General features: G+C 37.7%; 1 protein-coding gene across 1 annotated transcript in view; it reads left to right on the top strand.

The window, feature by feature from the left end:
• The window catches only part of ERICH3 (glutamate rich 3), a 99895-nt gene that overhangs the window by 51400 nt on the left and 21288 nt on the right, over positions 1–27207 (top strand). The window contains exons 8-11 of the mRNA XM_036352773.1: positions 596–776; positions 10755–10941; positions 15121–15410; positions 19673–19909. Of these exons, the coding sequence (XP_036208666.1) occupies positions 596–776; positions 10755–10941; positions 15121–15410; positions 19673–19909 (895 nt within the window). The remainder of the gene's footprint in view (positions 1–595; positions 777–10754; positions 10942–15120; positions 15411–19672; positions 19910–27207) is intronic.

Genomic DNA, 27207 nt, shown 5'->3' with positions numbered 1-27207 from the left:
ATTAATAATGTTGATTTTCATTGAATTGAATGCCTCCTGTGAAACTGGATAATCACAGGCACATAACATACATTGTTGTTAATCCTCCGAGTGGCCACAGGAGGATTCAAATGTGTGCATCGGGATAAACTCAGGTGTCCTTGCTGGAGTGTTAAGCGCTCAATTACAAAACCAATTGTTAAATCACAATCGCAATTGTTAAGTCCGTTCAAATTAGAACAAAATTATGTCACCAAAATTTAATTTGATTTGTTGTTGTTGTTTTTTGGAGAACCAGCTCAAAGAGCGAAGAGCAGTTTCCCGTTAGCATCCTTGACATTATGGTTGTATGTAAAACACATGCACGTAAAATAAAAATGACAAATTTTGTACAAGTCTTAGCATTTAATTAAAAATACAAAGCCCAAATGTGTATGTTATAACTATTAGAAAGATATATTTTGTAATGGGCTTCACTTTTTGAGCTCTGTGAAGATTGATGTTTTATAAAGGTTTTGTTGCTAGATACCTAAAAATAGACTTCTTCATATTACAATGTCATTGCACTCTGTTAGAGGGTAAGTAGTTAACAAGCCCCCTTTTTTATTTATTCTAGGATTCAGGAAGGATTAATAAAACACCACTGCATAGTAATGCAGTTATTACAATGATCTATTTGGGGAAGACTGTGCACTTATGTTATGATTACCCAGACTTCCGGGATGAAATACAAATTTATCAACAGCACTGTGGTGGAGAAAACCTTTGTGTCTACAGAGGCAGACTACTTGAAAAAGGTACACATACAATGTGAATTCTTTTTAAGTACTTGAAGTGAATGTTATCGATAAACTATTGTTGATATCAGAATGACTTCAATTTCTCTATGAAATTATGCATAGTCAGGGACTTATAAAACAGCTGCCTCAAAGTGAATCTGGATTTACTGCTCTGTGATTAAAACTGGAGCAGCAATTACTCTGACAGACTGTGAAAGAAAGAACTTGAAGTGATTTAACCCAGTAACAGATTAATTTGGGGGATAGAGATATATGATCATTAAAATGTTGCACAAATAAACTGTCCCCAAATTACAAGTTAATTATTTGGCTTGCCACAGTGAACTACGTCATACATTATTCTAAGAGAAAAATACAAGAGTGGCAATTTGTTCCTGAGAAGCATGTTGAGATAAAATCACAAACCCAATAAACTTTAGGGGAAATCACACCTAAATAACATGGTGCGTAATTTAGCCAAATGCATTTAATACATTTTCACTTTCATTTGATCATAAATCCATGTCTGTTAGTGTCGGGGAGGAAAAAAAAATTCTTCTACACTTTTAAGTTCTAGCTGGAATAAGAATTAAATTGATGTGAGCTGGATTAACAGACAGGGGGAAATAACCAAATTCAGTTATGTACATAGAGGGTGGAGGGGTTTCTATAAGAATGTGGGGCCCAGAGACATACTGGGCAATTGAGGCGTATGTGCCTTTCTAAGGAGAAGGGGTTGGAGTCTAGGACTGCAAAGGGTAGGAAGGCAATTCACATGGAGTTGGAAAAGCAAAGGTTCAGTAAACAAATTAAAAAATGTTTGCTGGGCCATGCAGAGACAAAGGGAACAGAAGGAACTTTGATCTTGAGGCTCTGCTGAGTCTCCCGACCACACCTAGTTCATATTGTATTGGAGTGACCCATGGTGACAGCGAGCGCCCTTTCTGGAACAGGCCCTCTACCTGGATTGCTTTAGGCAGGAAGGGAGAAGGTCTAAGGTTCTTTCTGAGTGTTTCCTTTCTTAAAAAAAATCAACTTAAAATAATCAATATCCCGCTCTGGCCAATGTGGTTTGATTGAGTGCCGTCCCATGTATGGAAAGATCGCCAGTTGGATTCCCAGTCAGGGTACATCCCCAGGTAGCCAACCCATGTTTCTCTCTCTTTCTCCCTCTCCCTTCCACTCTCTCTCAAGTCATTAAAAACATATTTTAAAAAATACTTTTAAAATAATCGATATTCCTGGAAGACATATTTTGGTGGCATAGGCTAATTTTTATATGCATATAGAGTTTCACATATTTGACTGAAGTGGTTTTTGTCTACTTAATCTGTGGGACAGCAGTTAAAAGGAAGAGTTGTTACAGGATTGTGCTACTTGTGATTTCCTTGCTTGAGAAACTCTATAGAAAGTAATGGAATTTTCACTAATTAAGATAAATATTTATATGTGAGTAATCTTGATACAGACTTAGGGGTTAAGGGAGGAGTTGGAGGCAAGCATGGAGTTGTTATTTTTGGCTTTTCTGTTTTCCCTCATCAAGAAAACAGTGATATCAAATTAAAAAATTCAAGTACTTAAAGAGAAATAATCCATATTTAGGGATTAAATATTAAAACTTTCCAGAAAGGGCAAACACTTGAATGTTAATTTTAATTTCAAGTAAAATACATTATGTTTTACTTTATAAAAATATTTTTTACTTTATAAAAATATGCATAATTTATAAAAATAATGTTTAATAATGCTGGAAATATTTTCCCCCATTTTATATACTTGGCTGAAATGTAATTTACTTTTGTCTCATTTTTGTAGCATTTGAGAGTTCCTTCCTTCCATTTTGTAGATGAGGAAAATGAGAGGAGTCCGGAGGCACAGGCTTCCCAAGGTCACACATGCAGCTGTGGGCAAGGTCAAGAGCAGATGCGGCTCCTGACTAGATGCAGGACCTTTGATTAGTACCATCTCTAGCTCCAGTTAGCTATTCTCAGTAGCAAAGAGCTTCCTACATTCTCATCATACAGTGGGTATAATGAGAGTGGCATAGATACATGCACTCATTTTTTAAAAGTGTAACTTTCAACTATTAATTTAGAAGAATTGCTAAAATTAGCTGTGGTCTAAAATTGGAATTAACATAATGAAACTCTTCCTGGGTCTTAAATTACTCTCTTTATTCAAGAAAATGCATATATAATGTCTCTTTGACTGCTGGAAAGCATGGTACATACAAATGAAAACAAAACAAAACAAAACACAGCAACACAGTAAGACTTAGCTGAATGAATTTTTGGAAGAGGATATATACTCTGTGATTAGTGTGCCAAGCCAAAGGTTATGAGGGAGTGTTACCTGGCTACGTGTTATTTTGCATACATACTGGTCCTGGGACTGTCTTTTTGTTATGTCATTGGACAGTCTTGAATTATAGGATGCAATGGGGACATAAGTAATTGAATCCCATCCACACAATAATTTTGTCTCAGCTTGTTCTTGATTGCCAGGAAAGTAATTATTCAAAATTCAAAAGTGCGGTGGCTCAGAGTTGACTTGCGGTTCAGCAATCTTAGCAATTTAGCTGAACTGAAAAGAATCTGCCCTTTTTAAAAATCAAAGCTGTGTAAGACTCAATGAAATGTGAATAGGTTTTGAGAAGATTTCTGTTAGGAAAAAACAACAACATTTAATGTTATACTTGGAGCAGAAAACTCATTAAAAATGTGGCATTCATTAACTTGTCTCACTTTTGGATGAGAAATAACAATAAAATTAATTATTTAATAGTGTGGCAAGTGCATCTTTTATTCCCATAGTAGTTTCATGATGTCTTGCGGTTTGATTTTAGACGTCAAGCCGCACATTGATTGTTTATTATGTACACCGAGGAAGCCACTGAACATTGCTACAACTTGTGGAGAATGCAGTTCTTCACAGGCCTTTTGATTTGCCACGTGCATCGTTAAACAAGGCAAACCTTAGCCTTCTGGGTCCATGTGGATACAAAGAACAAAGTAACTGTTTTCTGACCCTCTTATAATCTCTTCCTTTTGGCCCGATTATCTCTCATTTCCAAAACTGATTCTGTTGTAACTATTTGTGATTCCGAAGTACTCCCCCTGCCCCCCAATTCATTCTCTGGTCTTTTTGTGTGATATTTCCTTTGTCTGCAATAGAACAATGGATTTGAAATTCAAAATAGGATTTTAAATTTAAATCTTCCCCATCTTTTAAAATTCAGAATAAGGCTGTGAAGCTTTCTCAGTTGACTCTGTTATCCATCTCTCTTGATGGCGACGGCTCTTATTCTATACTTAAAACCAAAGCATTTCATTGTACTGAGATTTATATTAACTGTTTTTTTTTTATTTCTCTTTTTCCGTTATCATATATTGAGGGTTTTTTTGTTTAAAAAATAGCTTTATTGAGTTATAACTTACATTCTGTAACATTCACTCATTCTAAGTGTACAATTTACTAATTCTTGGGAATTTTCTAGCATTGTGCAACCATTATCTAACACAAAGCAGTTTTAGGACATCTTCATCAGTTCTAAAAGCTTCCTTGTGCCAATTGGCAGTTAATTCCCATTTTCATAGCCAGTCTCAGGCAACCTCTGAAGATTTGCCTTTTATGGTTATTTCTTATATATGAAATTATACAATAGGTAGTATTTTGTGTTTTGCTTCTTTCACTTAGCATAATGCTTTTGAGAGTCATCTGTTTGTAGCATCTATCAATAGCTTCTCTGATCTTATATCACTGAATATGTAGTTATCTATCTCCAGGTGATGGATATTTGCATTGTTTCCACTTTTAGGACTTTTATAAATCATGCTGTTACGAATATACAAGTTTTTATAGACATCTGTTTTCATTTCTCTTGCGTAAATCCTAGGAGTGGGTTTGATAGCTTCCCCCCCCTCCCCCCCGAGTATGGGTCATACTTTCCTGTTTCTTTACATGTTTTCAGATTTCTTGATGAAAACAGAACATTTAAAATTACGTAGCAGTGGTTCTCAAACTTCTGGCCCTTTAAATACAGTTCCTCATGTTGTGACCCAACCATAAAATTATTTTCTTTGCTACTTCATAACTGTAATGTTGCTATTGTTAAGAATCGTAATGTAAATATCTGATATGCAGGATGGTCTTAGGCAACCCCTGTGAAAGGGTCGCTCAACCGCCAAAGGGGTCGCAACCCACAGGTTGAGAACCACTGTATTAGTGCAACTGTGGTTTCTGGATTTTGCATTCCTCTTTTGAAGATTATTGTTCTTGCTGTTTGTTGTTGCTGTTTGGTTAGTAATTTACCTGGACCAATTCTCTGAAATTCATTTTCTCTCTCCTTGGTATACAGCTGGAGAAGTCTCTACTCATAATTTTTTAAATTCTATTTTTCAGTTTTCAGGCTAGTTTCTTAGGGTTGTCTCAGTGTCTTCATAGTTTAGTGATCATCCAGTGATTTATCAAAGGCCGTGTTCAAAACTTTGAGCCAGTAAAGTCTCCACCTTGTGCAAGTAGATGTTTGTAGGTTTATTAGTTTCCTGAACTGGTGTAAAAAATGTCCCCTAAGTTGGTGGCTTAAAACAATAGAAATGTATTCTCTCACAGTTTTGGAGGCCAGAGCCTAAAACCAAGGTGTTAGCAGGTTCGTGTTCCCTCTAAATTTTAGTAAAAGCTCTAGGGGAAAATCCTTCCTTGTCTCTTCTAACTTTTGGTGATTCCTACAATACTTGGCGTGCTTTGGCTTGTAGCTTCGTCACTCCAATCCCTGCTCTATCTTCACATGTCATGCTTCTCTGTATGTTTTTGTGTGTGGCCTTTCCTCTTCTTATAAGGACATAGGTCATTGGAATGAGGACAAAATTCAGGGTGATCTCATCTTGATCCTTCACTAATTTTATCTGCAAAGACCCTAGTTTCCAAATCGACTCACATTCTGAGGTCTAGGAGGTCATGAATTTTTCGAGGGCAATGTCCATCCTGCTATAGTGGATTCAAGAGTGTAGGCGGGGGGGGGGGGGGGGGGGGTGTAAGAGATCGACCAAAGGACGTGTATTCATGCATATGAGCATAACCAATAGACACAGACACTAGGGGGGTGAGGGCATGTGCGGGGGTGGGGGTGGTGGCTGGGGAGAGGTCAATGGGTGAAAAAGGAGACATATGTAATACTATATGTAATACTTTAAACAATAAAGAACTAAAAAAAAAAAAAAAGAATAAAGAGATGTTAGTTGACATTCCAAAACAAACAAACAAAAGTACATTCAAAGTTCAGGCCGTTTTCAGGTCTGTTCCAACTCTGATTTTCCACCAGGCTCTCTTGTGTTTCCTTTATTCATGGATGCAAACTCCCAGGTGGCTAGGGATGTATGAATAGGTTGGGCCTACTCCAACCCGTGTCACTTCCAGCTAGCCGAGGATGTGTATAAAGCTTACTGAATGTGTGAGGGAGGGGACAATTTCTCCCTTCTCTTCTTTGGTTCTTTGGGCTGGTCAAATAATTAAAATAACATAAGGTAGATTACCAGGATAAAATCTAACACATACATTCAGGAAATCTGCACAGACATAAGAGATTCCAAAGATAGTTAAGGTAAGATAAGGTGTATATGTCATTCTGGACTAAAGAGATGGAGGAGATGTCTGGAATTTCAAAGGGAAGTCACAGGTAGATGAAAAGAATTAATTGTTGGTAGATAAATGTTTGTGGGCCATGCAGAAACAATGGGACAGAGAGAAAACTTTAATCAAATGGGCCTTGTGAGCTTCATCCCTGTCTGTTATATCTAGTTTGTATTAAACTATAGTTATGTATGATGATAGTTTCCTTATTGAGCAGATCCTCTAGCATCTTTTAGGCAGTTAGGAGAAATGTGAAAGTTTCTTTCCGAGTCTTTTGTTTCCTTATAATAATCCCTACGCCACAGAGACACATTTTGGGTGGCAAATTTTGCTCCCCTACAAATGCATCTATGATTGCCTTATTACCTATATCCCATGGTTGAATTTCTAGCTAGCCCACTGGCCTGTTGCTTGCTCTAATTAGAACTACAGTTTCAGGCTAGCAAACCCTCTGTCTTTCTATGTTAGCTTGCCTCTGAGGTTGCTACCTATTAGTGGAAAAGCGACTGGCCAAGGTTATTTTGCCTTCTGTTCCAAATCAAGTGAGCTCCCACGGACATTGAAGCTGCTGGTTATTTATGGCCTGCCCTACCTGTTAGAACTGCAGTGATGAAATAGTGGCAGGTGAGAGGCATGTGAGCAGCCCCAGGCAAGGATGCCTTAGATCTCACTCTTCTTACCAAAAGTTCAGTAAGTTTTCACAAATAACTGCTGCTCAGTTTAAGCCTTTGGTACATTTTCAGAGACGCCATTTTAAGAGGAGAGGATTTGGTGACCACATTCCAGAAGTCTGATATATTAATGTTGTCTCTCCTGCTAAATTATAATTTCTTGAAGGAGGAGACCACATTTGATGTTTTTCAGTATTTTTGTTTCTCCTTAGTTCAGTGGTTCTCAACCTTCCTAATGCCGCGACCCTTTAATACAGTTCCTCATGTTGTGGTGACCCCCAATTTCATTGTTACAAATTGAGCATAATTAAAGCATAGTGATTAATCACAAAAACAATATGTAATTATATATGTGTTTTCTGATGGTCTTAGGCGACCCCTGTGAAAGGGTCGTTCGACCCCCAAAGGGGTCGCAACCCATAGGTTGACAACTGCTGCCTTAGTGCCTAAATAGTGCTGCCCATTTTCAGTAAACAATGAATAACCACATTATATAAATATTACAGAATGCTTTCCAATATTGCACTGTATATAACCTTTAAGACTGCTCTGTGAAGTGGGTAGACTGGGTCACCCCCTCCACTTCACTCCCTCACCCACTCCTCTTGCCTTCTCCATTTCATAGATGAGGATTCTGAAATGGTCTATCTTCCTTCCGCGACTCCAGGTAGAAACCATCAAGTCAGGGCTGGGAAGTGATGCTAAAGTTTAAAATATAAAATTATAAAATAAGTAACAAGGGAATAAAGGCAGAGGGTGTCAATTCTTGTTCAGCGTGCTTGGGGAAAAAGAAAAAAAGGCATGGAATACTAGGTGGATGTGCTCTCCAGTCACACGAGTACCAAATGGCAGAGCAGTCACATCTAGAAGTTGGTGTCCTGTGCCCATTCCCAGCACTTCCTTGGGTGCACTCTCTTCCTGGGCTGGGCACTGAGGGTGTCATGAATCACATGAATCACATGAATGCCCCATTCAAGTTTCTGTAACGAAATTTTTCTAGTCACCACTAAGGAGTCCAAAAACCATAAAGACAATTGGATTTTAAAATCTATTGCATCTTAGTTTCTCCAGACACTATCCCTTCAACTTTCTCTTTCCTAGTTTGTTTAATTTCACATCACAAACACTAATGTACAAATGACAAAAATTACTTTCTCAATAAGTCAATTCTTTAAAAGCTTTGCAGTTCCACTCTGCTAGATTTACTTAGCATCTGATTCATATTTCTTTTTACAGGCATGCTGTGCTATAAACGTAGTATTTTTAGGTGACTGTGAAAGAATTAGGTTAAAATAAGAACTCAATATTTATCGGGGGCCTCCTATGCCATAGTCCTGGGATCGGGGGAAACAAAGTTGATTATGACCAATTTCAGCTCTCATGGATTCCATAAACATGTAGGGCAGCAAACATCTAGATCGAGGTTCTCAAAGTGTGATCTCTGGACCAACAGCATAAGCCTCACCTGGCAACTTGATAGAAATGCAAATTCTTGAGCGCTACTGAATCAGAAACTGTGAGGTGAGGCCCAGCAATCTGTGTTTTAATAAACTCTCTGGGTGATTCTGATGTATACGGAAGTTTGAGAACTGCTGGTGTAGTTTGCAACATGTGATTTGCAACATGTTAGTCCAAAATTAGTTGCTTTCACTAATTTCTTTCCTTTTATGCCTGCTGGTGTAGGCATATTTTAATATATAGCAATAAATGCAACCATAGGAAATGTGTACATAGCAGAGATGCAAAAAAAAAAATAAAAAAATCTTAAGTCTATTATTAGTAGAAGTTAAGGGCCTAGGGAGGCTTCTTTTGTAGGAAGTAGAAGTGTCAGGAGTAGCAGGTTTCTGAGCCGCTCTGCGGAATATGGTATCTCAGATATAGGGCTTAGTAACTTTAGGGTGAGACGTTTTCAAAGAGCCTTATAAAGACTTGGAAACATTAAAACTGATCAATTACAAGCAGTGGCTTTTAATTTATTGGTGGGACTTTTGAGTGGTTTGGGCGGAGCAAAAAGGGGTCTCAAAATCAGATAGAATTGAGAATGGACTGGAGATAGAATAAGTTTGCCTCATACGTATGAATTAGGATGTTTCAAGTCACAATGAAAAATACACTTTTTATTTAAAAGTATTACTGAGTTCACACTAGCCCTTTGTCATGTACTTTTTCAGTAGGTAACAGTGAAATAGAGGCATGGGATCTAGAGAGATGTTCAGATTCAAATGCTAACATTCCCACTTACTGAATGATCTGGGGTAAATTATTGAACTTCTCTGAGCCTTCATTTCTGCATCTAGAAACTAGTGATAATAATATTCCCACCTCATGTGTTTGGTGAGAAATAGCACACTCAAGATAATCAGGATAATGCCTGGGCATAGTAAGTGCCATACAATGATAGGTATTTTGATATTTTTTCTCTTTTTTTTATAAAATATATTTCTTTATTGATTTCAGAGAGGAAGGAAGAGGGAGAGAAAGATAGAAACATCAATGATGAGAGAGAATCATTGATTGGCTGCCTCCTGTGCCGGGAGCCGGTCCATCCTTGCTGTTTCAAGGGACCTGGCATATATGGCATATTGTTCTTAATATGTTTGCTCACCTTCTTGGCACTATTTGTTTTAACCAAGGTCTCCTCTCTGAGAAAGGTTGTTTCCCCAGGTAGGGATTTTCCCCTGAAGTTAGGGAGGGAATAAAACCTCTTAACTAAGTGCCAGGCGGGTAATTAATCACTTTAACTACGAACAATCGTGCTTAAGCTACATAATCTTTACTCCCTGGAATGAAGATAAGAAACGCCCTAACCTTTGTAATAGAGATTGATAGGATTGAATCAACTGGTATAAATACAGATGTAACAAGACAGCAAGACACAGAACTTAGAATACAGAACTTAGAACACAGAACTAAGAAGACAGAACCTACACACAGAACTCAAAAGACAGAACCAAGAGAAGACAGAACCTACACAGAACTTAGAGACAGAAGAACTTCGCTGGAGAGAACATGGCAAAAGATCCTGGACTGAACCTGACTACAGAAATTGGCAAGAGAACCTGACTAGAACCTGGTGACTGAACCTGGCTGGAGAACCTGGACAGAACCTGGCTGGAGAACCTAGCAAGGGAACATGGCTACAGAACCTGGCTGGAGAACTGGCTACAGAACCTGGCTGGAGATCCTAAGCAGAACCTCTCTGGAGATCCAGACCAGAACTTGGCTGGAGATCCTGGCTGGAGATCCTGGCTAGGCTGCTGATCAACTGAACACTGTCTCCGTGTCCTTCCTTCTTCGCCGACTCCATCCGCACCTTTGGGGACCCCTGGACCTGCTGGGGTTGGACTCCGGCACTCCTGCATGTCCCCGACTGGGGATCGAGCCCGCAACCCAGGCATGTGCCCTTGGCCGGAATCGTACCCAGGACCCTTCAGTCTGCAGGCCGAAGCTCTATCCACTGATCCAAACTGGCTAGGGCTATTTTGATATTTTTAAAAATCAGTTTTATAAAGGCTTGGGGTACTTTTTAATAGATTAAGATAATAGAATGTATTTTTTTTTCATGACAAAAAAGTATCCGCAAGTTAAAAGGTGATCTAGACCATAAAATTGTACTTATCTAATAGAAAAATGTGATTTACAACATGTTAGTCCAAAATCAGTTGCTTTCACTAATTTCTTTCCTTTTTAATTGCAGAGACCTTTCAGTTTATTTCCAAAAGGCACCATGGTTTCCCCTTCAGTCTCACCTTTTTCCTGAACGGGATGCAGGTGAACAGGCTGAGCTCCTGCTGTGAATATAAGCATCGGAAAGGTTCCAGACTTGGAGGCAAAGGAAGCTACTTTGGGTTCGTGTGTGTGGAGAGATCATCGCCTTGCTACAAGTACGGAGACAGATGTCCTTTGGGAGAGGGCACGTTTTGCTACACTGTCTTATGTTTTTACCGATACATTTCTCTGCACAATTTGTTGAGAAATATATCAGTGCAAATGAGCCTAAAATACCCAAGTTAAAGGTGGTTTAACTGTGTGTTGTACTAGACATTATAGAATATAAATTAGACTTCCAGATGTATGGCGGGGATAAAAGCTGGTGGTGTTTTAAATCCTATAACCCTCTCTATCTGATCCTTTCCGTGTCATGCTTTCAGCTCTGTTTCTGAAGTGAAAGAGAGAGGCTTTTTCTTTTCTTTTTTCCCCCTTCTTTTTATCATTCCTCTTAGTAACTGGTTTTGGGCTGAGCCCCAAAGCATGTGCAAGAATCTGGCTTCTACAGTCGATTGTTGTAGGTTATGCATTTTAGAGCTGTGACTACATTATCGTGTGGCCCAAATATCATTCTTATGTCCCTAGTTTTAATCTCAGAAAATGCATAATAAAAGGTCAGTTTTGATTGTTGTTTATCCATGTTTGTATTGAATATTCTGTTTGAAATTGTGAGACTTGTTTGCAACCTTTCTAGTCTTAGGCCAAGCTTAGAAAGCAGCGTGAACCAAGCAAAGTACCCCTCCCCCCATGGAGCCCATTCTAATGGGGGAAGGGCAAATAACATCCCAATAAATAAATTAATATATGCCATATGGCAATAAGTGGTGGGGGGGAGGACAAAGGTCAGGGGGTAGGATTATTTTATATATGATGGTCAGGAAAGGCCTCTCTGAAGGGGCCAGAGAGACAGGGGGGCCAACTCATTGGAGTCCAAAGATCAAAACAGGGGCTTTGACTTTCATTCTGAGAATGATGTAAAGCTTCCGGGACAAGTTTTTGGCAATGACCTGTCACAATTTGACAGTAGCTCCTATGGCAAAAATAAACTAGGGGGATTGAGGGAAGGGTGGAAACTACTCAATCCAGAGGAGAATGGTAGAAAGGTAAGTGACTGAGTCCTAAATGTGTTTTGAAGATAAAGTTTACAGAACTTATTGATGGATTGAATATAGGACATGAAATTAAAGAGCAAAGTCAACGATGATTGAAAAGGTTTTGGCTTGAACAACTGGAAAGATGTCCAGTTAACTATACTATGATGGAGAAGACCGGGGGAGGGGGAGTGTGGGGGGGGCGGGGGGAGGAAACACGTTTGAAAGTGGAATGAAGGGATTTTGGTTTGGGGCAAATTAAGTTTAGGACATTTATTGGTTCCAATAAGTGGTCCAAGCTAGAAATATGAATTTGAGAATGGTTTGCATATAAATGACATTTAAATCATAAGATGAGATGAGATTGCTTAAGAATGGAATGCAAATAGAGAAGATACCTGAGTAATGAGCTCTAGGTCACTCCAGTTCAAAAATGAGGGAGAGCAAAAGGCCTAAGAAGGAAAGCCAGTAATAGAAAGGAACTTAGAGAGAGTGATGTCCTAGAAATGAACAAAATATTTGAAAAGAAAGGCATGACCGACAGCCCTGAATGTGTGGATAGATGAAGTAAATGGAGAATGAGGATTGAGCATGATCTGGTAAAGTGTTGGTTATTGTTGATCTTGGGACAAGTTACAGTGGAGGGTAGGAATGCAAGTTTGATTGGAGTGAGTTTAAGACATAATTGGAAAAGAGCTAAGGCCAGAGAGTATATACTGCAGACTTCCAGTGAAAATTGAGAACTACCCCAAAGGAGACTGATTCACTTATAATATTGTATAATCTTTGTTTTTTATTGTCACATTCATAATAATAATTTTAGTTATTTTAAGGGCTGTTCAATTTCCTAAATGGAATTAATTTTAGTTCATTTTAAAAGTAATGGTTGCTGGAACTTTTACTATGATAAAATAAAACAGTAGGTAATTTGAATACCAAAATTGATTAGGAATTACCTGCTTAAGGTTCGAGGAAACAAGAAAAGCTCAACAGTGGATACTTACAAAGTATGGAGTTTAAACAGTCGTATTTATCCCACAATCATGGGAACTGTTCAAAAAGACATGATAGTTATTTTCAGTTATTAGAGCAAAACACAGGAAGAAGGATTGCCTAACCAAATAGAATGCAGACAGCTTTGAGTTTAATAATCAACACCTCAAACTATACTCAGAAGTCAACTAGGTAGTCAGTGACGAGGAAAGCACAGATGTTACTCACTTTGTTTGTCCAATTCCCTTAAGCAGATGGGCAATAAAAAGTCTGTGCATGCAGTAGGGAGGCAAAAAAGAGTCACAACATAAACTTAAAGTAATAGCATAGCAGAGGCTCCAAATCAATGGATTTGGTGTTGCCGTGGATAAGGGAAGAACAGCTTGAACAGAAGGCAATGCAGGTAATCATATTCTGTGAAGATTCATGACACCTTTATTTTAAGGAAAGTCATGTGCTAAGTACATCATCATTGAAGTCAAGTATTTATCATGCTTCATATGGGTGAGGTAAGTATATTCTTATCTCATTTTTTTTTTTTTTTAACAGCCTGATAGTTACTTTGAGTGCAGAGCCTTTTAGTTTTATTTTATGGGGAGATATTCAAAAGATGAGTAACATAACTAAGTTTCCATATTTGCTTGTTGGGAGAATTAATTCTTATGCTATTCCTAGACTGGAGATGGCTGAAATTCAGTGAATCTCGAGTTTAAGAAATTGTCATTGGATTTGATTCACCTTGAGGCAATTTTCAAATTTTACATATTATTTCTAGTCTTCCTGGGCTGACAAGTCTTGACTGCATTCTGATCTTTTTTTACCTACCCACTCTATTTGATTCAGTTCCCTGATAGCCATGTAACCAGTAGATAAAGGGACGTGTCTATTTCTAGAGAAGGACTGAGAGGTGCCAGCCCCCTTTCCCAGGTCACAGATTGTCTTTAGAGTTTGGTGAAAACTTCTCCAGATTCTGTTAATTTCTGGTGGGGAGTGTGAATACTTTCCCTGGTGGTAAACCCTGCAGTGTAATATTTGTCTGTGTAGCTAGTCATCTGAGAGGACTACACCTGTAACCTAGCAATATTTGTGTACTTCAGTGTGAGGTCATGGGGTTTAACAGTCCTGAGCTGGAGTCCAGCTCCATCACTCACCTGCAGGGTGAGCTTGGACATGTCATGGAACCTTTGAAGCCTCAAATTCCTCATTGAAAAGTAGTGATGATCGTTCCCAGTTTATTGGTCTGTGGTGTAACAAACCTGGTAAAATAATGCATATATAGGGCACATAGCAAAGAGCTTGGCACAGAGGGAGTGCTCTGTAATATTATTATGATAACCATCATGTTATTAATGTATGTGTCATCATTATTAGAATTTTTATTTTGACATTAACTTGAGAGATAGGAAAAAAGCTATGGAAGAATTTATTCACGTGACTTGTTTTAACTGATTTAAAAATTATTTTTAGTATCTTAGTGCATGCAGATTACCTGCTTGGTTCACCAGATTTGACTTTGAATGACTTTATGACCTCTACAAACTATTGCCATCTTTAAAGAACAAAGCTTATATCCAGTAAAAGTCACCAAGGATTATGGTACAGGTTTCAAAAGGCAATTCTAAATGCAATAATGACATTTCTATTAAAATAAGCAGGAAGGTTCCTGAGATGTTTATTTAAAGGGCACCACAACATGTGACTGTATATTTCTTAAAAAAAATCAATCATATTTATTCAGAGTCAACCTGGTATGTAAGTTTTTTGTTGTTGTGTTATTGGAACAATAAATTATCATGGACTGAATGGCATCTTTCTTTTTCGAATATTTTTATCTCAGCTTTCTTGTGCTTGCAAACCTGGATGTTCTTTTATCACATAAGCCTCATATAAGGACTTGAATTATATACCATATGACTCTGTTATAAGGCCAAAATATGTTTTAAGGCACTAATTTTAGTTTGGGACTAAAGTTCTCTTGCCATTTTCTTATTTATTAATGGGTAAAGTTATTAAGAATTTTTTGTGCTTTTTATGAGATTTTAATATTAATAAAAAGAAAAGAATTTACTTTAGTTAACTACTGGTATATACCTTAATAAAATATTTCTTATAACATTTCTTATAATAAGAGGTACATGATTTAAAAGCTTTGCAGTTCCACTCTGCTATGTATAAAAGTTAATAAACATCCTATGTTAATATTTTTCATAGGTGCATTATTGCAATGGGCCTTGACAAAAAACCAACTTCGCCAAAACCTAGGAAACAAAAAAGTCTTGAGAAAAGAGAGGAACCGAAGGGTGAGGGGAAACTGAGGAAGGATAGAGCATACATCGTCCCAAGAAGGAATGAGATGGAGGGGAGCAAAACCTCTTCAGTCTTTTTTTCAGCCGACGAAGAAAAAACAGGGGTTGAAGATGTAAGAACTGCTGTAGAAGAAATGGAACGTAAAGGAAAACAACATGTTTGGGAAGATGACCAGGAAAATATATTTAAATACGGTAAGGTAACGGGTGACACAGGGTTCGGTTGTTACTGCGGTGGTTCTTTTGCTTAAGTCTTTAAAATGTGATTATTGAAATTTGCAAAATTATTTATTAAATGTTGTCACTGTTCTGGCATTTAGGGGATCCTATTGCACGTGAGGACTCCCTGACCCCCTTCCTCCACTGTTTTGCGTGGGGCCCCATGTCACCTACCTTAGTGGAGGGCAGGCCGAACTCTGCAGGGGCTAAAGTTGCTTGAGGAAGAGAGGAGAGGAAGGGGAGTTTAGGGCTGCTGCGTACATGAACTAGAGACTAGGCTATTCACTTCTGCAGAGAGAGACATTCTAACCAAACAGAATTTTGCCTATTTGTTTTTTAGTGTTTGGGGTGGTTTTTTTTGGTTAATCCTCACCCGAGGATATGTTTCCATTGATTATTTTTTAGAGACAGTGGAAGGGAAAAAGGCGCAAAGGAAGGGAGGGAGGGAGAGAGAGAAAGAGAGAGAGAGAGAGAGAGCGGAGAGAGAGAGAGAGAGAGAGAGAGAGAGAGAGAGAGAGAGAGACATCGATGTGAGAGATACAGCCATTGGTTGCCTCCTGCACCCACCCTGACCGGGCTGGGGAATGAACCTGCAACCCAACTAAGTACATGCCCTTGATTGGGAATCAAACCTGTGACCCCGCAGTCCACAGGCTGATGCTCTAACTCAGGGGTCCTCAAACTTTTTAAACAGGGGGCTAGTTCACTGTCCCTCAGACCATTGGAGGGCCGGACTATAGTTTAAAAAAAAAACTATGTACAAATTCAGCAACAGGCAGCGGTGGCAAAAACACCCGGCTGGCCAGATAAATGTTTTCGGTGGGCCGCATGTGGTCCGCGGGCCGTAGTTTGAGGACCCCTGCTCTAACTATTGAGCACACTGACCATGGCTTTTTTTTTTTTATTTGAATGCATAGTACTTGCTTTGGTGATACTGGTGATTATTGATGGCATTGGGTAGGCACAATCTATATGATTGTATGGTGGTAGAGTATTCCATAGGTAGAAGCAGTTGCCATAGGCATGGGGTCCTAGAGTCTACCTGTTCACTTTTTTGTTTTCTTATTCTTTTCCTCCCCTCTTCTTTTCTCCTCTCCTCCCCTCCCTGCCTTTCCCTTTTCTTTCCTCCTCCTTCACATCCTCGGTATCTTCCTCACCCCATCTTGTTGCTGCCCAAGGGTTTCAGGAATCCAAGGCAGTAACCCCAGGGCTGGTGGGCACCGGATTCTATGCTTGTTTGTTACTGAAATCATGTGACTATCTTCAAAAGTTTTCCCTTCTAACACTTTGACCCAGTTGCCTCTCTCTCTCCACCCTTCTCATCTTTATTGTTATCTTAGACTGAGAATTTAGAAATATCTATAGCAAGAGCAATAACAGGGAGATTCACAAATGTGATGTTTTCCCATTTGTTTTTAACTCTCAAGACCTGTAGGTTTATTAAAGCCATGTTCAGTAGAGGCTTTTCGTTTTCTTCACTTATTCTCTCTCAAACCAACATGGCCAGTGCTGCGAGTTAGCATAGTTGATGCCTATAATACAGCTTTTCCAAAATTTTTCTTCTGGGTTGACTAGTTAATGGACTTTAATTGCCCATTTCCATTAAAAAAAAAAAAAAGAATAAAACAGCAGCAGCAAGGCTTCAGCTTTCCGCAGAACAGTGGTTGATGGGAAGGGCACGAGAAGCTTGAGGAGGTCAGCGAGGGAGGGTTGCAGCTGGATTGATGTTGACCTCGTGCTGACTCTCTTCCTCATTAGTGAGGATGGTAAACAACAAGCTAATTAAAATCTCAGGAAGCAGGAAGATGAGACGGGGGAGAAAATGAATTCATGAAAAGGAATCCAGAAAGCATGCCACCAGTTCATTCATATTAAAAACACGGGAGCGGATGATACAAAGGAGACATGCTTTGAGCTGTAATGCTGAGAGAATGTGGTTCACAGAAGGCTGATATTTAGATGCTACGATAGTGGTGGGTAAAATAAAACCACAGAAACCTTACATTTCATACTTTGGGAAAAAACGCAGAAGCTCCTGCAAAATAGGAGGCAGGGACTATTCGTGTGGTCACTACATGTTCCTTCAATTTTCTGCTCTGCTTCAATAACATAACTGTAATTGTGTTCTAATTGTGGACATTTGTACATCGCTGGTGCTTCCATCAAAGTGTATATAGAGCACATACTGTGTGTGTAATTTCTCTTGTTCTACAACCAACTCCCTCCATCCCCCAATCACAATCCTTATTGCTACCAAATGCCTAATATTGAGTAGGCACCTACTGGCTGTGGCACTGTTCTAAGCATGTTCCACGATTGATTGCTTTTAGTACCACAGCTTTTTGAGGCAGATTGTGTGACTTTTTATGCCTAAGTCACACAGCTAGTGAGTGTTTGAACTGGGACTTGGACAGGTGACTGCCTGACTCAAAAACTCTCATCTTTCCCCATTGATGAAATTAATACTATCTAGTATTGTTGGTGGAATTACCTAATTCACTCATGTGCTCTCTGGCCCCCTGCTTATCCTGTGACCAGGAGCAAATATCTGTAAAGTGATATATGTGTGTGTTTCTCCCCGTGTGTGCATTCTGTGGCTAGCCTAAACTTCTCCTTTTCCACAATCCCCAAATGCCTTTCTGCTCCCCTTTGATTCCATTCCACTCATTTTGTACTATTTCATATAATTAATCAAACCCTATATAAAAATCCATTGCCATGGAGATCAATAATGTTGAAACAAACAGTACTGAGGACTATGTATACAAACTATTATGAGTACATATCTCTTCTGTAAGTATGTCTTATTTTCTCAACAAAAAGTGGAGATTCCTTGATGGTAAGTGTTGTGTTACTGTAATATCTTTTATCTTCCAATATAAAGGCTTATTGATTGATAGCTAACTGGGCCCAGTGAAGAATTATTCTATTACTTGGTCTGAAAATTTAAATCAAAAGATTCATTTGTTTTTATTCTATTTCCTGTTTGCTTCGTGCAATATAAACCTTCATCTTCTTGCTTACTTTATAATTCTTACTGATAATAATTCTCACTTAATGTTCTTCATATTAAATCTCTTTCATGAAAATAATCTTGTGATGAATTCTCGTTGCTTTTATTTAAGTTTCTGATTTCACTTTTCCTCTTACATCTCCTTCATACATTCTCTGCATTGACAGGGGTTTTTTAATACACATAGGGCTTGCATTTCTAAATTAAGTTTCTTTCATTGGACAGGGTGGATAGCTCGCATGTATTTACCTGAGAGGCCCCCACCACTGGAATAACTAATAACTAAAAATTCAAAATAGGGAAACCTTTACTTTCCCTGTAATTTTCATCTTAAAGATAATTGTTTATTTGCTTAATTGATTTTGCATGAAATCCTTTTGCTCTCTATCCTCAGCATGTTGTCACTCCAAGATTGTTAGTTTTTAGTGAAAGAAAAAGGGGAACAATTAAATATGAAAGGTGAACATTTCTAACCACAAGGGACAGCTGGAGTTCATATGATGTGACAATTTTCTTTTTCTGCTGCAGACTTGTTGCACCTCTGCAGGGAATGAAGCAAATTAGTGGCTGTGACAGTAATATTCTATTCTACACAAATTTTTACCCTTGGAATATAATTATTTAATTGATTGTAGGGATGAATAATGCATATGATTGCAGTCCTGGCCTAGGTATAGAATTCTTCATAATGCCTTTTCTTGAGGTCCATTTGGTTCTCAAAAAATGTGCTTTTCACAGTGTTACTTCTTAGGGCCTTTGGACTTGATTAATTACATTTTTCCGCTTCACTATTCATTAACTTGATATCCAAATATTTTGAACATTTTTATATGAAATATGACCTCACTGGATCTGCAAATTAACTTTCATTATTATGATCCTATTCTCTTCATTTTTAATTTATTTCTAATTTATTGTTTTCTATCAAGTTCTTCTCTTGTCCATTTTGGTTATTGTTAGATGATGTGCTTTTGTAAATGAACTCTTATTAGGTTTCAGGCATGTCATTTGGAGCCTCATTTCTTTTGTGCTCTTCTATATGTAACTGATTGCAATCTTTGATCATTCACTGTTAGTTTTCCATGTTCACTAATTATGTGAAATAGAAGTGAAGAAAGACCCCAAGAAAAGAAGATAATCGAATCATAGTTCTCATTAAAGTGAATTTGGTTAAGTGTTAGGGATTCTATTTTCATTTTCACAGTGGATAATTTTTTCCCCTCAGAATATGAAGAAGATTTTGAAGTAGACGAGGAGAAACAAGATGAGAAAGCTAATAAAGAAGGACAGGCTGATGATCAAATGAATGAAATGTCAAAGTCACCATCAGACGATGAAAAAGATAATTTAGACCCTGAAAAGGACAGTGAAACCTCGTCACAGAAGGCACCAGATGCTGATGACAGTGTGAAAGATGAGAGTGATGGCTGCTCTGATAGTGAATTGGAAGAAGATAAACAAGGCAAGTCATTTAGTTTATCATATGACATGGACTGTTGAACAAGTGTGCATTCCAATTTTCTTCTTTATGTTTAACTAGAGGCCCAATGCACGATATTTGCACAAGAGTAGGCCTTCCTTCCCCTGGCTGCCGGCACTAGCTTCCCTCTGGCACCCAGGACCCAGGCTTCCCTCGAAGCCCCGGCTTTGTCCAGAAGGTTGTCCAGAAGGATGTTTGGTCTAATTAGCATATTACACTTTTATTATTATAGACTAGAGGCCCGGTGCATGAAATTCATGCATAGGGGGAGTCCCCTCAGCCCAGCCTGCACCTTCTCCAATCTCGGACTTCTCGGACATCCCTCTCACAATCCAGGGCCACTGGCTCCTAATTGCTCACTTGCCTGCCAGCCTGATCACCCCTAACTGCCTCTGCCTGCTGGCCTGATTGTCCCTAACTGCCCCCTCTGCTTGCCTGGTTGCCCCCAACTGCCCCCACCCACTGGCTTGGTTGCCTCATATGTCCCCCCCTGCCAGCCTGGCTGCCCCCAACTTCCCCCCTCTGTCGGCCTGGTTGCCCCTAACTGCCCCCCCCCCCGCCAGCCTTGTCGCCCCACGCAGCCTGCTGTTTGGTCTTTACTGTTATTGTGATGGTGTGACAGTTGTCATGGACAAGTTGCATATTCCTCTATTATTATTATAGATGAGATAATCTTCTTTTAAAGGAATGTTTAGAGCATGTTTCCCCAACCAGAGGGTGCTGATCATTCAGTCTTCTGTAAATATCCAAATTATGGAGTGACTCTTTAATCCTTCTTCTTTCCTTAGTTTGCTAAGATTTTTTAGCTGGATGTCAGGTAAAAGTTATAGTGACACATCTGCTGTTTACTTAAAAAATTATTTTTTTTTATCCTAAACTATCCCCCCTTATACAACACACACACATACACACACCATTTTATGGCTCTGGAAAAATGAATAGTAGCTTATACTCAATTAAAGAAAAAGTTGAAGATTCCTGTCTTAGGTTCATTTTTTTTCTCAATTTACTTTGGACACATGATAATGGCATATTAGTTTCATGAAAAGATTATCTCTTGGCAAAAGTGGCCTCCACACAATCTTCAAGCCTAAAATAACTCTGAATGGTCTCAGGGAAAAGACAGATCTTTCCATTAGAGAAAGAAACCCTCATCATATGAGAATATCTTAAATTTTTAAGACCTTTTTAAAGATTTTAATTCATGGAAGTTATGTCCAATCAAAGAAGGAACCCATTTACTTTAGACTAGAGAATGAGGTCATATTATGATGAATTTTTGAGTTACTCTTCACTTTCCTCATTGTTTTCACCTCCCAAAATTTGTTCTAATAAAATCTCAAAAGTTTGAATTTAAGGACTATATTAGGATAATATAAAATAAGAGTAAATTAAGTAATCAAGTAATCACCCAAGCAAATATTTATAGTTCTGCTCTCTTTAAGAAAAAACTCAAGTAAGCCTATTCTAAAATTCCATGCACACATATACAAGATGATAAAGAACAGAAGTTAGAGTTAAAAAGAAAATAATTTTACTAGGAACAATAGATGAAATCATGACTATGCTTGAACCAAAAATTTAATCCTAAACTTTCTGACAGTCAAAGTAAAGAGTAAGACATAATGTAAACATTTAGAATGGTGTTACCTATCAGTAAACTTGAACACAAAATTTACTCTAATTTTTATTACAGTTGAAAGAACCAGTCAAGATTAATGGTCAAACATTGAAATATTTTTTTATAAAGTCTTAAAGTAGACCTTTTCTATAAATTCTCTTACTACTTACATTTTAAGTTTCTACATGTGCCTAATATAAGTTATTTTCTCAATTCAAATGTCAATATTGGGTTTATGTATATAGTCCTATCTGAAATAGAGAAAGTTAAAGAATTCTATGGAAAAGTGGAGTCACCTGAATCAAATTTTAAAGAAACTATACAAATGACTTGAACCTGGAAAAGGATTGAAACTGTGTTTGCATGTAGATATAACTGGTTCAAAATACAGGACTCAATTTTTTAATTTCTTCAATAATGGTGGGAAATTAGCAAGTGTTGGTTTAATAAAGATTCAGTACATTTATTTAATATATGGTCATCTGATATTTTTGTGCTACATAATCAGCTTGATTTCTTGAATCAGATAGATTTTTTTCTAACAGTAATTTTCTTTTTATGTTCAAACTGAGGGTGTAGGCAATACTTGGATCTTCCTTGGAGGGAAAACTTAAGTCATGTAGACATGTAATAACTGACAATGATATGTAAGCTTTAACGCTGAATACTGCTTATATATAAATAATTGAAATTCTGTGTTTAGAAAGGCATTCTATAGTTATTGTTTAGTAGGATTATACTTTGTGCTAAGCACTGTGCTAAATATTTTTTTTAATATATTTTATTGATTTTTTACAGAGAGGAAGGGAGAGAGATAGAGAGTTAGAAACATCGATGAGAGAGAAACATCGATCAGCTGCCTCCTGCACATCTCCTACTGGGGATTTGCCCGCAACCCAGGTACGTGCCCTTGACCGGAATCGAACCTGGGACCTTTCAGTCCGCAAGCCAACGCTCTATCCACTGAGCCAAACCGGTTTCGGTGATATTTTCAATGAATTATCTGATTTACCTCCAACAATAAGCAGGTACTTTCTTTTTATCTCTATTTTACAAATAAACTTGGAAATGGTGAGATTAAGTAACTCTCACAGCCAGAACTCACATTACCAACTGCAGAGCCTGAATTTTGGAAAATACAAATATAATGTTTCTCCAAATAAGAAAATCTCCGCTTATATAAAATTAAAGCAAATCCCCTCAATAAAAGGATTATATTGCCTTAAGAATAAACATTTTAGAGGCATTTATCTTGAGCTTTTAAAAATCCTGTTCTCTAGTCTCTGTTTTTGTTTCTTTTTAGTTTTGTTTTATTTTTAAACAGAGGAAATAGAAATGGAGGTTTTTTAAATTTTACCCAAGTTCATGTTTCTCCTCCCTGGATAGACTTCCCAATCAATTCCCAGGCCGTTTGCTCAGTTCCAGTTCATCCCCCTCCTCCTCTGACACATTCTACTTCATCAGCCTTCACTGAGGTCTTTACTTTATGAGACTCTATCATTCAGTAGTTTGGTTTATATTTATGTTTTTTTGTGTGTTAAATTTTGCTCAAGGTAATTATACCAGTTCAGAACACACAAATTATAGGAACTGATAACTGATAACATCTAAGTTAATTACCCTATAGAAGCTAAGATATTATCTTTGTTATTGCTCACAGAGGTGATTTCCTAAAAGATCTTTTGTAAATATTAAGCAAGTACAATTAATTTTTTTAACACCGAGAACACTAAGGTACTTTTGTTAGTGTCATAAAATCTAGTTACATTTATGCTATATGATTATTGGAATTTTATCGAAAAAAATTTGTATAAACTTTGTTGCATTATATAGATATAGAATGTAGAATATTTTAAATAGATATGTAGTGAGAGTTATTAGAATGTATAAAATATAGTCCATAAGTGTTGAGGAATTTAAGAGCCAATAATTTTAAAAATATATTTTATTGATTTTTTACAGAGAGGAAGGAAGAGGGATAGAGAGTTAGAAACATCAATGAGAGAGAAACATCGATCAGCTGCCTCCTGCACACTCCCTACTGGGGATGTGCCCGCAACCAAGGTACATGCCCTTGACCGGAATCGAACCCGGGACCCTTCAGTCCGCAGGCCGACGCTCTATCCACTGAGCCAAGCCGGTCAGGCAAGAGCCAATAATTTTACTGGCCAACAATTTTGTCTTAATTTTCAATAATGATATTATTAAGCTATACTTTTAGAGCTTCTTTGTATCTTTGGTATTTACATCAAAACTTTGACATTATTATGAAATAAAGTGTTTGTTAATCTTTCTTTCTTCCACTGTCAGGCTTGTTTATTTTTCTATCTCTTTGTTTTGTTAACCTGACCCTATGTTATTTAAAAGCGTGCCTTTTAGTGTGTGGAATATCAGAATTACAGATTTCATGCATCCAACAAGTAGCATGTATTAAAAATGATAATGTCATGATAGATTCCTTGGAACACTCTCCTGAAAAGCCAGACAGCACTTCATCTTCAAAAGCGTAAGAGGCATATTGTGACCACTGAATCCCAGACACCAGTACATCCCTTTTATTGACATGATTAAGAATCTTGCTCTTAGTATTTGGATGTGTTTCATTTGAACCTGCCTGCACCTGTTCCCAGAGGGCAAACAATTGCCCAGGCTGTCACTCTTGTGACAAGTTGGCCCCATTTAAACTGCCAGCTAACAATTGCACCGCCGGCCTTGATGAATACACCGTGCTGAACAGGGTGTGAGTGATAGAGTGCTAGGGACTGAGAGCTGACTCAGAGAAGACCCTGCTTTAGGAATGATGTGTGAGACTTCCCATCATTTATAAAGAAGGACAGCTTCCCTTTCTCTGCATTTGCGTTGGCAACCCCAGGTGCTAATTCGCCAAATGAAAATATATTGTCATAATGAATGTTGTAAGGTTGAGGGGACAGTGTCATGATACTGAGAATATACTTTCATCCTTTTATGGACAGTTTAGATGATAGTGCTTATGAGTAACAGCTAAAGACTAAGTAATTCCTTATGAGAAAGATGTGAGAAGGGAGTGGAGAGTGGGGAGACAGTGTTCATTCCTAGAATGCAAAGAGAAGAACTTAAAAATTAAAGCAAATATTTTTATTAATAAAAAAGATAACATTTCCCTTGTGCTATTTTCCAGTCTGTTGAACAAATAGGCTGTATAGAAATTTAAAATCCAAGAGACACAAAAATATTCTGTTTATTTGACTTACAGACTTCAAGGATCTTTCTCTTCATTTCTTGGCCTATGGGCTTGAAGAGATGCATATGAGGGAAGGCTGCTCCTCAATATGATATTATACATGCTATGAAACTACACTCTGTGCACTTCAGTGTAACTTGTCCGCTGGTTGGGCCAGAAAATATTAAGGGAAGATTGTAGGAGGCCTTTTGGTCAAAGTCTATCTGTGTGATTTTTGCATGATTAGTCAAACTTTAGTTTTTCTTAATGGTAAGAATTCCTTAATTGCCAGGACTGACCAGCAGACCCCGAACGATGGATGAATGATTACTCTGACACATCTTTCTGTGAAAGAGAGGCTAAGGGACTACTTGGCTGTAGCCACCAAGTAGCCTCATTCACCTGCCTTCTTAGGCTTTTACTGTAACAACAGCTTGAACTAAAATTAACTATTAGATACTATCAGCAAGGTAAGCATCTTTCAGAAAACATATGCATCCTTCAAGCAAGGATGTTTTGGAGCTTAAACATAAAGATTCCAGTAAAATAACTGGGGATCTGACTTGTTTGGAAAAGTCAAGGCAGGGGCTGCCGCCTTCGGCAAGGTCTCCCAGAGGCCTCCGACCTTGCAGAGAATCCTCCTTACAGACTCTCCCATCAAGTCCTGTGCCTCCCCACACTTAATCTATATTTACTTTTCAGTTGTCAAAGTAGGAAGTCATGGTAAGTATTTAAATGCAGCAGCATCTTTTAGTTTACATAAAATACTTTCCATGAAGTATTTTTTTTATAGCTTTGAGATTCAAAGCAAAGGCACTGCTCAGGCACCCAATAAAACTTTATGGAATGCCAGGCTGTTTGGCTAGATTAATGGATAAATGTAAAAAGACTTAGGCAGTAGCACAATGTGACACATGATTTTATTATATTCTCAGTATTTTAAGTGTTTGTTTTAACGTTTATAAAGTGAAATTAGAGGTAAAGATGAAGGAACTTTTAGGCCTTTTTTTTTCTTCTTTTTCTTTCCTTCCTGCTATGTTTACATTTACCTGTAAATATTTATTCTTACAAAGTAATGTATATATTTCTCATTGATGAATTGAGTAATGAATGATCAGTATGAAGCTATGCTCTCCCATAATACTAGTAACTAGTTACTGTTCATAGATGAAATTTCATGATTTCTATTTATATATTCATTAAGCATATATTCATTTGACAATACTGAATGCAAAGCACTTGTCTAATTAGCATTATTGTACATGAAAATATTGACTGAAACACAGTATCTAATATAAACAGATTTTTATGGATATAAATATAATCAACATTGAAGTATTAATACAAGTACTAGTATAAATATTAATTCATGTGTCATAGTTAATTTGAAGAAAATAGGAGCAGAATTTATGTAGGTTTTGCTTAGTCAATCCTTTAGACTAAGGAATGGGAAAGAGATACATAATTCATATAGAGTTCAGAAGAGTATTGAGTCCACTGAGTTGGGATAAATGGTATGTCACTGGGTGATCTAAATTTTTCTGTCTCATGCTGTGTAAAATAGTGGTGATGCAGAAGAAGGAAGTTATCAATGAATAGTTATAAATGACATGAAAAGAGAGGACAGTGAAGGATTTAGTGACTGACTGAAGGTAGAGAGAAAAGTCAGAGATCCTGCTTAAGTCTTGGAACAGGGCACCACACTTGCTGGCTTTAGCCAAGGTCTCAGGCAGCACGTGCACATCATTTTTTTTTTTTTTTTTTACCATGAAGACTAAGAGCAGATGCTTTCAGCATCAATACCTGGAGTGAACACTGGAGAGACAAACGGAATTGGGTGGGAGGCTGCGTTGATTTCCAACATGCCCCTGAGATTACTTTTTCCCTGTTAATGACAAAAACATTCACACATATACCCTCAAAGTTCCTTTATATAAAACTTGCTTTATTTCTAAGAAAATAAATAAATAAAATTTATTTATTTAGTGTTGAAAAATCCAATTCCATGGCTCTAGCACATTTTGAGCATTTTTTTATATGCCAAGTCTTGCCCCAGTGTCTGTATGAAAATGAGAGTAAAGAATGAGAGTGAAGCAAAATTATATGTTGAGGTTAGAGAAATGCAAAAGCTGAAATGAGTTTATATGGGAGGTTAGCCACCCTCACCACTTCGAGGCCATTCATTCTCCAAAGGACTGACTCAAAATGGAACCAGCGTGTGTTTTAGCCTTTGGAAATCAAACGATTAACAGAAGTTACTAAAGAAATATAGAGAAGCACTCTTTTTATTTATTTATTAGTGAACAAAGCTCAGAGCCAAAGTGGGACTCATCATGACACTATTGAGGTGGTAGACATGAATATTTTTGGAAGTTTGGAACAAGTATGACCTTGTGCCCTAGCTTGTTGTGCAATTAATGAATGCCATTGACCAAACCACTAGTCAACTGTAGTTGT

This window comes from Myotis myotis, unplaced genomic scaffold, assembly GCF_014108235.1.
Source record: "Myotis myotis isolate mMyoMyo1 unplaced genomic scaffold, mMyoMyo1.p scaffold_m19_p_2, whole genome shotgun sequence".
Taxonomy (NCBI): Eukaryota; Metazoa; Chordata; class Mammalia; order Chiroptera; family Vespertilionidae; genus Myotis; species Myotis myotis.
Note: the sequence above shows the minus strand (reverse complement) of the source record. Positions and strands in the feature narration are given on the sequence as shown.